Here is a 12597-nt window from a genome sequence, read left to right as displayed (position 1 = left end):
AATTGTCATTTTAACTAAACAGGGCCCTCGCTAGAAAATGGTTAGTTGGAAACAAAAGCTAAAATACATAAAAATTGAGCCGATATATACAGGCCCAAGCCCACACAACAATTGACATCTTACTTTATGTTAAAAAAACATAAAAATTCACTGGAAAAAAACAAAGGTTAAAGTGATGTTATAATTTGGAATTCTGTTATGATGTTACTTTAAAGTTAACAAAAATGTTAAATATTCACTGAAAAAAACAATGGTTAAAGGGGCACTATAGTTAAGTGAAAATGTTGAAAATGTCTGTTAAAACATACCATTTTAAACTAACAAAACCACTGAAATTCATCAGCTATAGTTATCTCGAGTAACTATAACTAGTGCCCTGAAGAAACTATAGCTTGTAATATGTAAAACCGAATAGCACTCCTTTTCCCGCTTTCCCTCACCCCGCATGTTATTACAACGCAGTCGTTACAATGACCGCGTTATAACAATGGAATAACATTACCCCGCAAGTCGTTACCATGACTTGCGGAGGGGGGCACTGAATGTTGGAATAGTATGATTTACTATTCCAACTCCAGTCTGTGCGGACAGTAGGGAAGGTGTTGGATTTCAAATCCAACACCTTCTCCCCCCCTCTGCAAGTCGTGGTTTCGACTTGCTGGGTAATGGTATTGCGTTGTTACAATGCAGTCGTTGTAACGACTGCGTTGTAATAACATGCGTAGTCACGGATGCGGAGTGAGTGATGTTTGCCTCCCAAACCAGTGCAAGGGTACATGCGGGTAGGCGGTGCCTACCCACTCTTTTCACAGGGTGGACGCCGTCTACCCTGCCAAAGTTTGGGCTTCCCAGAAATATGCCAAACTTGTCTTGGTGAAATTTTCAAACACCGGGACACATTCAGCAACGTCTGCACATTGTCTGCTTTTATTTTGAGCAGGGTTTTAAAAAATCAATGTTTCAGTTGAGGACCAGATTTTGCCTAGGATTGCATCACTTTTTTAGCACAATCCCTACGCAAAATCTAATTTGTTAAAAATTGGAATGCGGTCAGATGTACTCATGATAGACTTGATAAACATATATTCGAGGTCTTAAGATATGATGTCAGTTATGAGGTCATAGGTTGTGATGCCACCTCTGTAATACCACATGCAATGTCATGAGCTGTGATGTCACCAGGTATCTCACTTGCATACTGCTTGTTTGGTCCCCAGTTCCTTTATTAGGACTTACGCTGTGAAAAACATGTATACATACACAACATTTAAAATGTATATATGTGTAGACTGATCGTTTTGCAGGGCTGGAGAGTACTGGATTTATCAACGATAATTTATTAACAGTTAGAAAAAAAAACAGGATACATCATTTGCGAATTAGGTTGAATTTTAACTGATGGACTTAAAAGAGGAAGAAGAGTAAAATAATATAGGTTTTGTTCTAAATCGGAAGCATTGGTGTATATGATTTATGCAAATCCTCCTGAAATTGAAAAGGACCAAAAACAGTGAGAATTGTACTGCTCGCTGCGCGTACATGTAGGGTGAAGACTAGTTCTACTAATCCATAAATAATTCTGAATTCCTATTTTTCGTACTACTCCGGTTAAGGAGCACGATGTCCTTTGTTTGTAGACGCTGGCAAGCCACGTCCTTACTCTCCGGTAAAAAAATAAAAATAATAACGTAAGCGGTTGCCTTTTATTTTGATTAAAAACTGTGTTTTCGGTACTTTGGAAACACTAAACTGCTGGACTGAGTAAGGGATATACAGGGGTCAACTTCAGCTCCTCCTCATTCGGAAAATCTTTCCTCTAATGGCGGCCTAAACATTACCATCGGCGTCCTATACCCCAACGTTCTATTGACGTAGGAAGGCCGTGCGCGCCAACAACGCTCGCAAGAACGAGCTCGCAAAACGACGGCGCGCCCTCTGGCTCTGCCCCCACTCCCTTTTCGGGCTGGGCCCGCCCTTGCTCCTCTTTGATTGGATGCGTGCAGACGCTGGCAAGCTGCAAGAACAATGGGAAGCCCTATGGTGATTGGCTGGCTTTAAAACAATCCCGGTGGCCCGGATGAACCAACATTCCGCGCTATAAACGGCAGTTGGAGGGCGCGAGGCAGTGCAGTTTAAATCGGTGATCGATACGGAGCGTTGGGGGACAGTCGTGGCTCGCGTTTATTCGGTCTGACACCGCATTCTGCTTAGGAGCCTAGTCCGCTGTTGTCTCGGCCGTTGGGAGCCTTTAAGTGTGTTTTGAAATGGTAAGTCTGGAAATGGGCAACGGTTCTTTGTTAGAGCGTAAAAGGAAAGTGGTAAACCCATCCCTTAATCCCCGCGGATGAATGAGTTACGCTGGGCGTTCGAGTTTCTCGTATCCTTGGCCGAGTAATAGCGTTAAAGTATACCGGGGTTCGATTTAAATGGTACAATGGATGTAATTGTGTGCTGTTCAAACTAGTGTCTGACATGCTCTTCTCGTTGTCCTCAGGCTGGCGGTAAAGCAGGAAAAGATTCCGGGAAGACCAAGACAAAGGCCGTTTCCCGCTCACAGAGGGCCGGTCTTCAGGTGGGTTGATCTTCCTCGTTAATCCGTAAATGGCGGCACTGGAGGGCGGAGCTGTTGCAGTCGCTCGCCTTTTTGACGAGTATTGGATTTATGCGATTTGTCTTTGTTGCAGTTCCCGGTGGGCCGTATCCACAGACATCTTAAGTCCAGGACCACCAGCCACGGACGCGTGGGGGCTACCGCTGCCGTGTACAGCGCCGCCATCCTCGAGTACCTAACCGCCGAGGTAAGTGTCAGCGGGTGGCAAGAAGGGGGAGCGCGGGAAACGGGGCGCTTTGGGGCGGGCTCGGCCGACAGTGGGCGCGGGCGCAGATGGCGTGCGACAGCCATCGTTTCAGTGCGCCTGCGCGGTCCGCTGGCTTAGGCCCAGCAGCAAAATAGTGGGGGAGGGGAGTTGAGCGATAGGCATCTGTGGGGCTGTTGGAACTAGCTCTCGACGGGTGGGTTTGCAGAATAGCGTGACCTGTGTCTGCGCTGATATGTTAAGTAGTTAATGCGCGTTGCCCGATTTTACTGCTTCTCTAGTTAGGCTGACCGCAATCCCCAACTCGCTCAATCGTGGTGCGTGCTCATGAGAAACTATATTTCAGTTTTGGAAATACGTTAATTGTCTGATCATGACCGAGATGTATCAAGAGAGGAGGTATTGGGTTCTATTTACAGTCCTAAATGCTGAAGTAAAGAGGCTCCCAGTTCTGTACATGGCACAATACGAGATTGCTGTTTTTAGTCAGAATAATTATCAATAGCGCTAGTGAGCCTTTCAGGGTGCTATTTGATCTTGCCTGCGGGGACTAGACTAATGTGACACACCCCTTTGGAGTCTGCCTCCGGCGTTTATTTTAAGGCCTATTAGTATGGAAACTGTAAAGCTTTGTTTGACTTGATTGACGCTTAACTACCATTACATTGAATCCATCTTTTAGGTTCTTGAGCTTGCTGGTAATGCATCCAAAGACTTGAAAGTAAAAAGAATCACCCCACGCCATCTGCAGCTTGCTATCAGAGGTGACGAAGAATTGGATTCCCTCATTAAAGCAACTATCGCTGGTGGTGGTAAGTGCCCATTGAGTTTTCTTTCGCCTAACCCAAGGAGGGTAGAGGTTATAATTAACTGGCAAAAAATGCAGTACTCCACAGCCGTCGACCCATTTAAGCGTTTCGGAAGAGGGGCGTAAATTGGATTTCACTGCACGGCGACATTTGCATTGAGTTGAGGATGATGCTAGACTTGTGGTGACCTATTTAACAGTGGCTGTGCATGGAGTGTTTTCCTCAAACTTTAATTTTGTTGATGCAATTGACTCGATAGGTTGGCTAGCGATCTTTGTGCTAGCTGTGTTATTATGTTGCTTCCAGGTGACTGGCTTCTATAACGTTAGAATTAGGACGTTGTCCTATTAAGTAATGTGAATTCAGTCTTGCAATTGGCAAGACCCAAATGCTTGGGGGGGGTGCAGGAACGGCTTTTTTTTTTTGCGTTGAATATAAAGATTGTATCCTTTAGCCGGTATAAAAAAATCGTCATTTTGGTGACGGACTGAAAAGTTCTTATGTTTACGAGTCGCAGTGCCCGATGTTGACACTTAGCGGTTGTCAGTTTTTCATAACCTTTAACTTTTTTTTTTTTTTTTTTTTTATAGGTGTAATTCCACACATCCACAAGTCTCTCATTGGAAAGAAAGAGCAGCAACACACTTAAATGCAGTTACCTTCAGTGATCTATCTACACGTCACGGATCTTTGATTGGGAAGAAGGGGCTGTCGACAGTTAAAACATTTAAACAAAAAATGGACTACAACACATCTAAGTGAACTTTCCCAAATTACCCTGCCTTTTTGTAATTGTATTTGCAAAGTTAGCTTTGTAACCAGCCATTGGATTGAATTCTTACCCCATATTTAAGTGTTGCTGTGGCTTCAAAGAAGCTATTGATTCAGAAAGTAGTTGGTTTTGGTTGGTGAGTTTTATTCTGTCAAACATTTTAATTGTAGTGCAGAGATGGTATCAAACACTTGGGTTTTGTACAGACATACGATACTTGTTCTGTTAACTTCCGTTGCTCAATAAATGTCGTATCCAACTTTCGTTTTATTTTTTGCATCTTATTTATTTCTAGAGTTTACGACTGGTTTGCATGGTGTTAAATTCAGCGTACACAAGTCAGTCATCCTCTAGGTATCGCAGTTGCTTAAGCTTTAAATACCAGAGCGGCTTTCTTTTTTCACTTGCGAGGGGTGTCAAGTGTCACTGAGCGCCAGGGTCAACTAGGGTTTTCCTAATTTTCTTTTTGGGGCAAGTTTGACTGTTGTATAGCTTAAATAACTTGAACGATCATGCGTTGTCAGTTATTAGTCTGCCCACCCTCCTCGCCAGTCTTGAGCAGGTGTACGCTGCACCCTGGTCAATATTGTCTTGGACGATACTGCATCCGAATAAATAATGAATTGATACTGCATCTTGATTGCGTCCTTCAGGCGTTACTGGCTTTCGTTGAGGACTGGTAAATTGCCCCCGAGATGTATTCCTTTTGCTTGTAAAAGCCTAGTTGATACCAGCCTTAGTTAGCCACGGCTCTGTTATCGTAACGTTACAAATTGAAATATAGACTAATCATTTAACGATGCTGCAAATTGGCATGGGTTGCCCCTTACAATTTCCTTTGGGTGTCTTCTGTAACCTGAAGTCCATTTTGCTAGTGTTGTATTTGTTAAATGTGCTACATTTTAAAGGCGCACTCGGGTGCATACACGGGGGGGGGGGGGGGGGGTCAAAGTAATAGATGACTTAAATGCCATGTATAACAGACTGCAGTGCATAGTTTTCAAAGCAGTTTTTGTAGCCCTTTGGGTATTCTGGCATTCTGAGAGTTGACGTTGACCTGGGACCTCTAAAAATATGTGAGTTTTGTATCTGTATTCTTGGGCGCCCTATGCTAGTGGAGTGTACAATTTTTAAAACTGGTTACTTCTAGGACTAATTTGTGTAAAACATTTACTATGTGCACACTACCACATTTCAGCCCAGGTGTAGTGTTCCTTGCGAGCTCATGCCCTAAGCACGTTTTTCTCACATGCTTAAACATCAACCGGGTGTAGGCCAGGGGCGAGGTCATCACAGCAGTGGAACCTTACTTAAGAAGGTAAAGTAGTGTAGTGGTCTGTACTGGTGCATAGAGTGCACTAACATGGTGTATAGGGTGGAGGCGTAGCATAGGGGTGCACAGTAGGTCAGTGCAGTGATAGAACAAGGGTGCAGTAGCATGTATTGTTGCAGAGTAAATAGGAGTTTAGTGCAGTGGTAGAGTATTGTTTTGAGTACAGTGGTATAAATTAACGTTGCATAAAATGCAGTGGTGTAGACTAGTGGCCTGGACTGCAGTGCCAGAGTAGATTGTTTCAGAGTAGAGTGGTGGCATAGTGTTAGAGTGCTGTGTAGATTAGTGGATTGGTGTGGAGTAATGCAGTGGTGAGTTCAGTTGCAGAGTGATGTACTGTGAACTGGCAGATTAGAGCACGTTGGCATAGAATGGTGTAGTGCATGGCATAAGAGTCAAGTCTGGTGCAGCAAATTGTTTGCGTAGAGCTGACTGGTGATGTAGCATGCAGAGCAGAATGTAGTGCTGTGGCTTATTGGTTTAATGAACTTATGTAGAGTGCATTGGCACAGACTGTAAAGTAGGGGTGCATGATAGAGTTCAGTGGCATAGTAGTGGGTATTGTGCAGAGTAAAGTAATGTAGAGTGCAGTGGCATACATACAAGAGTGGCGTAGAGTAGATTGTTCCAGAGGAGACCCATGTGGTGCAGACGTAGACTGGAGTGGTGTACAGGAGAGATGGAGTACAGTGGTTGTGTGCAGTGATGCAGTGTATTGGCCTAAATTACATTGGTTTTGAATAATGCTGTGAAGTGTTGGGGAAGAATGGGGTGGCACAGAGTAGAGTGCAGTGGAGCCTAATGGGATTGAGTAGTCTAGAGGTCTTTGGAGTGGCATAGAGTGCATTCATGTAAGATGTAGGGTAGCATGGAGTGTTGCAGAATCTGGGGTAGACCCGATGGGCTAAGGAGATATTATAAAGAAATTCAATTACCTCTTCGCTGCTGTTTCCCAGTCTCCTCTGCTTAACAGGAAGCAGCTATGCTACCCATAGCCAATCACAACACTGCAATGCAGCGTTGGTCTGAGTGCTGTGGTTCTGACCTGGGACCAAGCCTGGGCATGCTAATTTGCTGGCCCGAGAGGGTGAGTCAAAGCATGCGCACTTTAGTGTTGCTCACCACTCCTCCCCTGTTGTCAGGAGCAGCCCCATCCTCGCTGCTGCAGCAGAGAAGAATAAGGTATGTCATGATCTTATATTTTGGACCGCGGAAGAGTCAACACTGCATTAGTAGAGTGGTGCAGTGATGTGTGAAGTATTTCACTCAGTTTTAACTTTTCCTTAGCATTTTTAGAATTTACTTTAGCCAAAGTACAATTTTGAAAACAACCTTTTTTCACTCCCCATACCACTTTGCACTGCTATTTACAATTTCCTATGCACTCCTTAGCAACCGCATCTAAATATATGAATGCATGATGTTGAATTTTGCAATATAAATGGAATTTTATTTTCTGGAACAGTGTTGCCTTTTCTTTCTTCCGCAAGGATCCAATACCAGAACTATTACTACGTGAATTAACGCACGTTGGGCCACTAGGACCATTCACAATCGAGGAACTGGAGTGGGGGGAGGGGGGGGGGGGAGGAGGAGATGGGGGACAGCTGGGAGGGAGGCCAGAGACACAAAATCCAGGTTCAAGAAGATGCCACTTAATCACCTCAATGCATATTTTAAACCGATCACTATGCCCCCTTACCCGCGACAGAAAAGGGCTGGACTTGATTTTCTATAGTTTCCATGGAGTTAATCAGTGGTAGCTTCTGAAGTGTACATATGGCATCACTACGTGATCGGGTCAACTTTGTCGACTGCTAGAAGCATGCTATACATTGTGTCCTAGTGTAATTCAATATTGATTGTACCTTACATGAAAATTCATTGACATCAAATGGCCTGTTAAGTGACTATAGCAGTGTTCTGGTAATCATGTAAATATTCTTGACCTGAGTGCAGCTCTACGTTTTCACACAAACTGAGTCCACCCGCGTTGAACAATGACGCTATTCATACTAGCGAAGCCCACCCACATTAGTCTACTATGCAATAAAGTGTTCAAATAAATAGAGCCCACCAGTTTGTTTCTACTGTTCAAAACAAAAACCACATGTTCAAGTTGCCGTGTTCAGATAAACCTCTAGCGGTGCCCACCAGCTTGTTTTCACTCTTAAAAAAAAGAAACATCAAGGGTGTCAAGTTAGGGGAGCCCACATGCATTTGCTGGAGTGAATGTCAACGTCTATTACCTCGGTCCTTTGACCAAGTCATAACAAATGAGCTAATATTGTAACAGGAAACACTTTTAGGCTCTACCCACCCACCAGGGGGATGTAATACAGGGGTGTGGAACTTATTAAAATATCTACTTGTCCATGGGGCAGGTTGCTTCTTAAATCTACTTGCCCTTTAACAAAACCCACTTGTGCCATGTTGTGTGGTGACAAATTATGGCAGCAATCTCATTATATAAGAGCTCCTATATAGCCTCTCTGATTATGCCAGCGCTCATACCATAGTAGTGTTTGAATACTAGCAATCCCTTTATGTTGCTACGTTTCTGCAGATCTACATACTGGTACCGAAGGCAGTGGTAAACAATAGTTTAAGGGTTGGAATGTCCTTTTGAGTCTGCGAACCTACTAACTCTTGTTTTAAGGGTTTTCAACAACTCTTCTCTAATCTTTTCCAATACTGAGGAATGTTGGAAATTTACTCCTGACAATGGCAGAAGTAAACCTTCCAGAAATGGGAACAAAGTGGGTGGAGGGAAAATAAACTTGCAAACAGGTTTTGGCATGAGCAAATCTACACATGCAGATTTGCTCATGCTAAAATGCAGTTCACAAATATTTTCTAGGAGTACTATCTCTTGCCCTATTGCTGTAAATTCTTGTGAATTCACGAAAGCCATATTGCTGCCCTTAATGCAAGGACATATACCACGGGTGCACCTTTGAGACTTTCTTTAATAATTGGGCCCTAGTTTGGTCTGGGGTTAACCATGACCTTCTGTATTTATTAAAATTCTCTATCGGCTGGCTTCACAGTAAGTGACAGCATTCTGTTCTTTTACAAGGAGAATATCGGCACACATTAGTTTTGTTCAGTGCCAGTAACTAATGTGGCAGTGTGCTTTTTTTTGAGACCAGAAAATTTTTGCTTTTGCCAATGTTTGTTATAATGGTGAGGGTCCAGCAGCTCTCACATCAATACGGTTTTACAAAAACCATGCCAACACAAGTCATGTATTGACAAAACTAAAGCCGACCACCATTCCAGACCTATTGGCTTTGCCAATGCTTGTTTATTTTTAGGTTTTTCAAAATCTTATTAACTGGTTACACTGATTTTCTAATATGAATATTTTGGGGAAATACTAGCATGCATTAACACATTTTACTAAATGATGCTGCAAAGAAATGGTACCTGAGATTTTACAGCCGTTTAGCAAAAAAAAAAAAAGATTCCTACTTTTATTTTTTTTAGTAACATTTTATATTGAAAGCCAATCAATCTTGCTTTCAAGCTTCTGCATTATTTGCATCTAATCAGAGCATTCTGGGAGCATTATGCATAGCCTCATATTGCCAAACTTTGAAACCATTTGTACACATTTTTATACTGGAACCACTGTCGGTAGTGCAGTCAGAACTTACATTTACTGAGAGCGCTCACCCTAATAATCAAGGCTTTCAATTAATGAACCATAAATACAAGTTTGAACAGCATTAACATATGCACACAAATATTAACTTAACTGCAGGCAGTGCCCTTCCCTGATCCTTAATGGGGCACTGCAAACTGGCAGCCAAAGGGTTTGTGTTGCAGGGGGTTGGGTCTGTTTGTCCCAAGGACAAAATGCACATTAAAACTTGTTGCCCTTGACCCTAAACAATGTGTCCTGGGTGTCGGGCTATAGGAATGCCACATCCCTGGTAATAGCATAGCCAGCAGAAAGCACTACTTGTGTTGATTCCTGCTGGTGGATATAATGGGGGATTCTGTGGTAATTGCTTGGCTCTTACCTGCTTGATGCTCTCTGGCTTCCTCCTTTTGCTGGGTTATGGTGGCACCATTGAACCCTCGTGGGAGCAGCTTGAGTTGGGATTTGTGACGGGTGCCTGGGCTTGTCCGGCCTCCATTGTCACCATTTTGAGTGTCCGGTTGGACTCAGCATCTCCCCCTTCTCCCCCCCCCCCTCTCCTTCATTGTGGTGATGTTGCTGGCATGTTTCACTGTTCTAGCAGGGGCTGTGTGGAGGTTGGGCCCTCTTGGTGTCTGCCCTCCTACAGCTGTGGATACTGCAGAGGCTCCTCTGCTGGTGAGTCAAGACTCATGCCAGGACCGGTTTGGTTCCTTGCAGTTGTCTAATCTCCACCTCAGGGTTTTGATTATGGGCCGGGCGAGTGCTGTCCACATTGGCAGGGTGCTGCAGGACCCATACCGCTGATTTGGAGGAGGTGGATTTGGGACGGCAGGTGGGCTGTGCACGTCTGCCTTGGTGCTGCCAGGTTGTATATTCCAAGGAGAGCCTGCTGTTGCAGGGTGGCCTCCTGTGGCCTCTTCCTTGATTTCAAAACTATTACAAAGTGAATTTATGGATTTTGTCAAAGCAAGCAGGCCAGCCAGCCAGCTGCCCTTCTGAGCTTTGTCCATCAACAGTCAAGAACATTCTTTTAACTCTCTGCTGCCACGGCAGTAAAAATCGTCAATTTAACTACAGGAATTTTTTCCAGAAGGTTTAAAAACTGCATACATACACCCATTATTAAAGAAAATAAACATGGACCCATACGACCCAATACCTACAGACAAATGGACATTCATTGAAGATAAATCTATATCTTGACTTCCTAACAGGAAGAGGCACAGAATTGGTCCTCATTGCCATCTGATATAAACATAAAAACACAGTAGACCAGAACGGGGTCACTGCGCTACTTCTGGACTTCAGCTGCCTTTGACACAGTTGACCATGACACTAATCTCGGTACGGCCTGGGAGGTCTTAATTGGTGGCACGTGGACCTTGTCATTTCTACGTTTCCAGTGAGGCAGTACACGCAGAAGGTGGCCGCAGGAGCATAGGTATTCAAATGGGAAACATGCAGACCATTAACAGACTGCGAATCAAACCGCCCAGATGACTTCCAGCCCATTCACAGGACTGCGAATCTAAGTGCACAGATAAAACTAATTCGCAGACCACGCATCTAACTCTACAGATGAAACGTGATTAAACTCCGACGTCAATCTAACCCTAAAGGCGAAATTCATTCACATACTGCGAATCTAACCCTACAGACGAAACTGCCCCTTCAAAGATCGCAAATGTAACCACACAGATTAAACGTGCAGCCATTCACAATGTGAATCTAACCAAACAGATGAAACTTGTTCTCCATTCATAAATCTGAGTGGGCACAGCAGGTCGGTGAATGTGTGCACTCCTCTTCAAGGTGCTATGCTGCTGGCTGATCTTGTGGATGGGGAACATGCCCTCACAACTCAGTTATCGATACTGGCAGTAGACAGCTGTGTGAATGAAGTCCAGGGTTAATCAAACCAATTGATGTGTACTGTACCTGGCCAGAAAATCCTCCCATATTCGCAACCACACTCTCAGCAGCTATAGGGTGTCATTGGCACCACAAACTGTGGGTGGTGCCTACATAGACACTGCTATTTCGAACGGGCTACCCTAGAACCTGAACCGGGGGCTAAATAATACTGGAATCCAAACCATTCAAGTAAAACTACTCATAAACCCAAAAAGGAATCAAAAGACAGAAATACAACAAAAGCATAAACAAAATATGTAATTGAAAACCAGACAAAATATAAAATGGAATCCCAAAAGAAAAGAGTTTCTTAGGGGAACAAAATATCCATGTACAAAAAGTATATTTCAAGTAGAAAATGTATTTTAAATAAAAATATAAGAGAATAAAAATGGCACTCCAAGTTGTAATGGGTTGAAACGCCGTCAACGCAAAAATGTGACTTATCCGAGTACATATCTCTTTTGCCATGTGTTTTTTGTTTCGTTTTTGAACCGTGCTTTTGTGTTTATAGAATTGTTTCCTCAGCCACTCCCTGTCTGATTACACATGATATTTGTTGGTATTGTCTGTTACTTTATGAGCGCCATTATTGTTGTCTTGTATTTATATTTAAAATACATTTTCTACTTGAAATATACTTTTTGTACACGAGTATTGTGTGCCCCTAAGAAAATCTTTTCTTTTGGGGTACCATTGTATATTTTGTTTATGCTCTCGTTGTATTTGTCTTTTGATTCCTTTTTGGATTTTTGAGTAGTTTTACATAGACACTGCAGCACGCACAAGTCATACAGTGCAAGTTTCTGTTTCACTTTAAGCTTTGTGAGGGGCCAATGACGGGACCCAGTGGGTGTCCTACCTCGGATCTGCTTCCTGTTTCCGTATTGCAATAGACGTCCTCTTCGCCCCCTGCCTCTTCTCCTCCCGCAGCCTCTTCATCTTCGAGTATGTCACAGATATTATTATGTGCAGTAGTATTAGTGAACTGCTGATGTTATATATTGATAACACACATCACTATCCCTGAACACTAGATGTAAACATTTAGAACTTGGACAATTGTGCCTGTATACGGTCTGCACCCTTGCCTAAGAGTGTATGACAGCTGAAATTGAATCATAGATTCAAACCTGTTCTGAACAGGGGTCCACAAAATCCTTAAGATGTCCCTGTTTCTTTCTCCACTCCTGCTGTCTAATATATATACACACAGGCCCCTGCAGTGGGCGCATTAGTCCACTGAGCCACCAGACCCGGGATATATATATATATATATATATATATATATATATATATATAAA

The 12597-nt window shown here is 43.3% G+C and overlaps 1 protein-coding gene across 1 annotated transcript; it reads left to right on the top strand.

Annotated features, from left to right (window-relative positions):
• The first annotated feature begins 2127 nt into the window (after window positions 1-2127).
• Window positions 2128-4661, top strand: H2AZ1 (H2A.Z variant histone 1). The gene is made up of 5 exons (XM_085635869.1): window positions 2128-2267; window positions 2495-2572; window positions 2685-2798; window positions 3499-3628; window positions 4216-4661. The coding sequence occupies exons 1-5, from the start codon at window positions 2265-2267 to the stop codon at window positions 4272-4274; spliced, it is 384 nt and encodes a 127-aa protein (XP_085491995.1). The 5' UTR covers window positions 2128-2264; the 3' UTR covers window positions 4275-4661.
• The last annotated feature ends 7936 nt before the right edge of the window (window positions 4662-12597 follow it).

The sequence above is a fragment of the Triturus cristatus genome, chromosome 2_1 (assembly GCF_964204655.1).
Source record: "Triturus cristatus chromosome 2_1, aTriCri1.1, whole genome shotgun sequence".
NCBI classification, from domain to species: Eukaryota; Metazoa; Chordata; class Amphibia; order Caudata; family Salamandridae; genus Triturus; species Triturus cristatus.
Note: the sequence above shows the minus strand (reverse complement) of the source record. Positions and strands in the feature narration are given on the sequence as shown.

Coding starts and splice junctions, on each gene's coding strand:
- H2AZ1 (XM_085635869.1), top strand. Junction 2,573..2,684: donor CACAGAGGGCCGGTCTTCAG/GTGGGTTGATCT, acceptor TCTTTGTTGCAG/TTCCCGGTGGGCCGTATCCA. Junction 2,799..3,498: donor TCGAGTACCTAACCGCCGAG/GTAAGTGTCAGC, acceptor TCCATCTTTTAG/GTTCTTGAGCTTGCTGGTAA.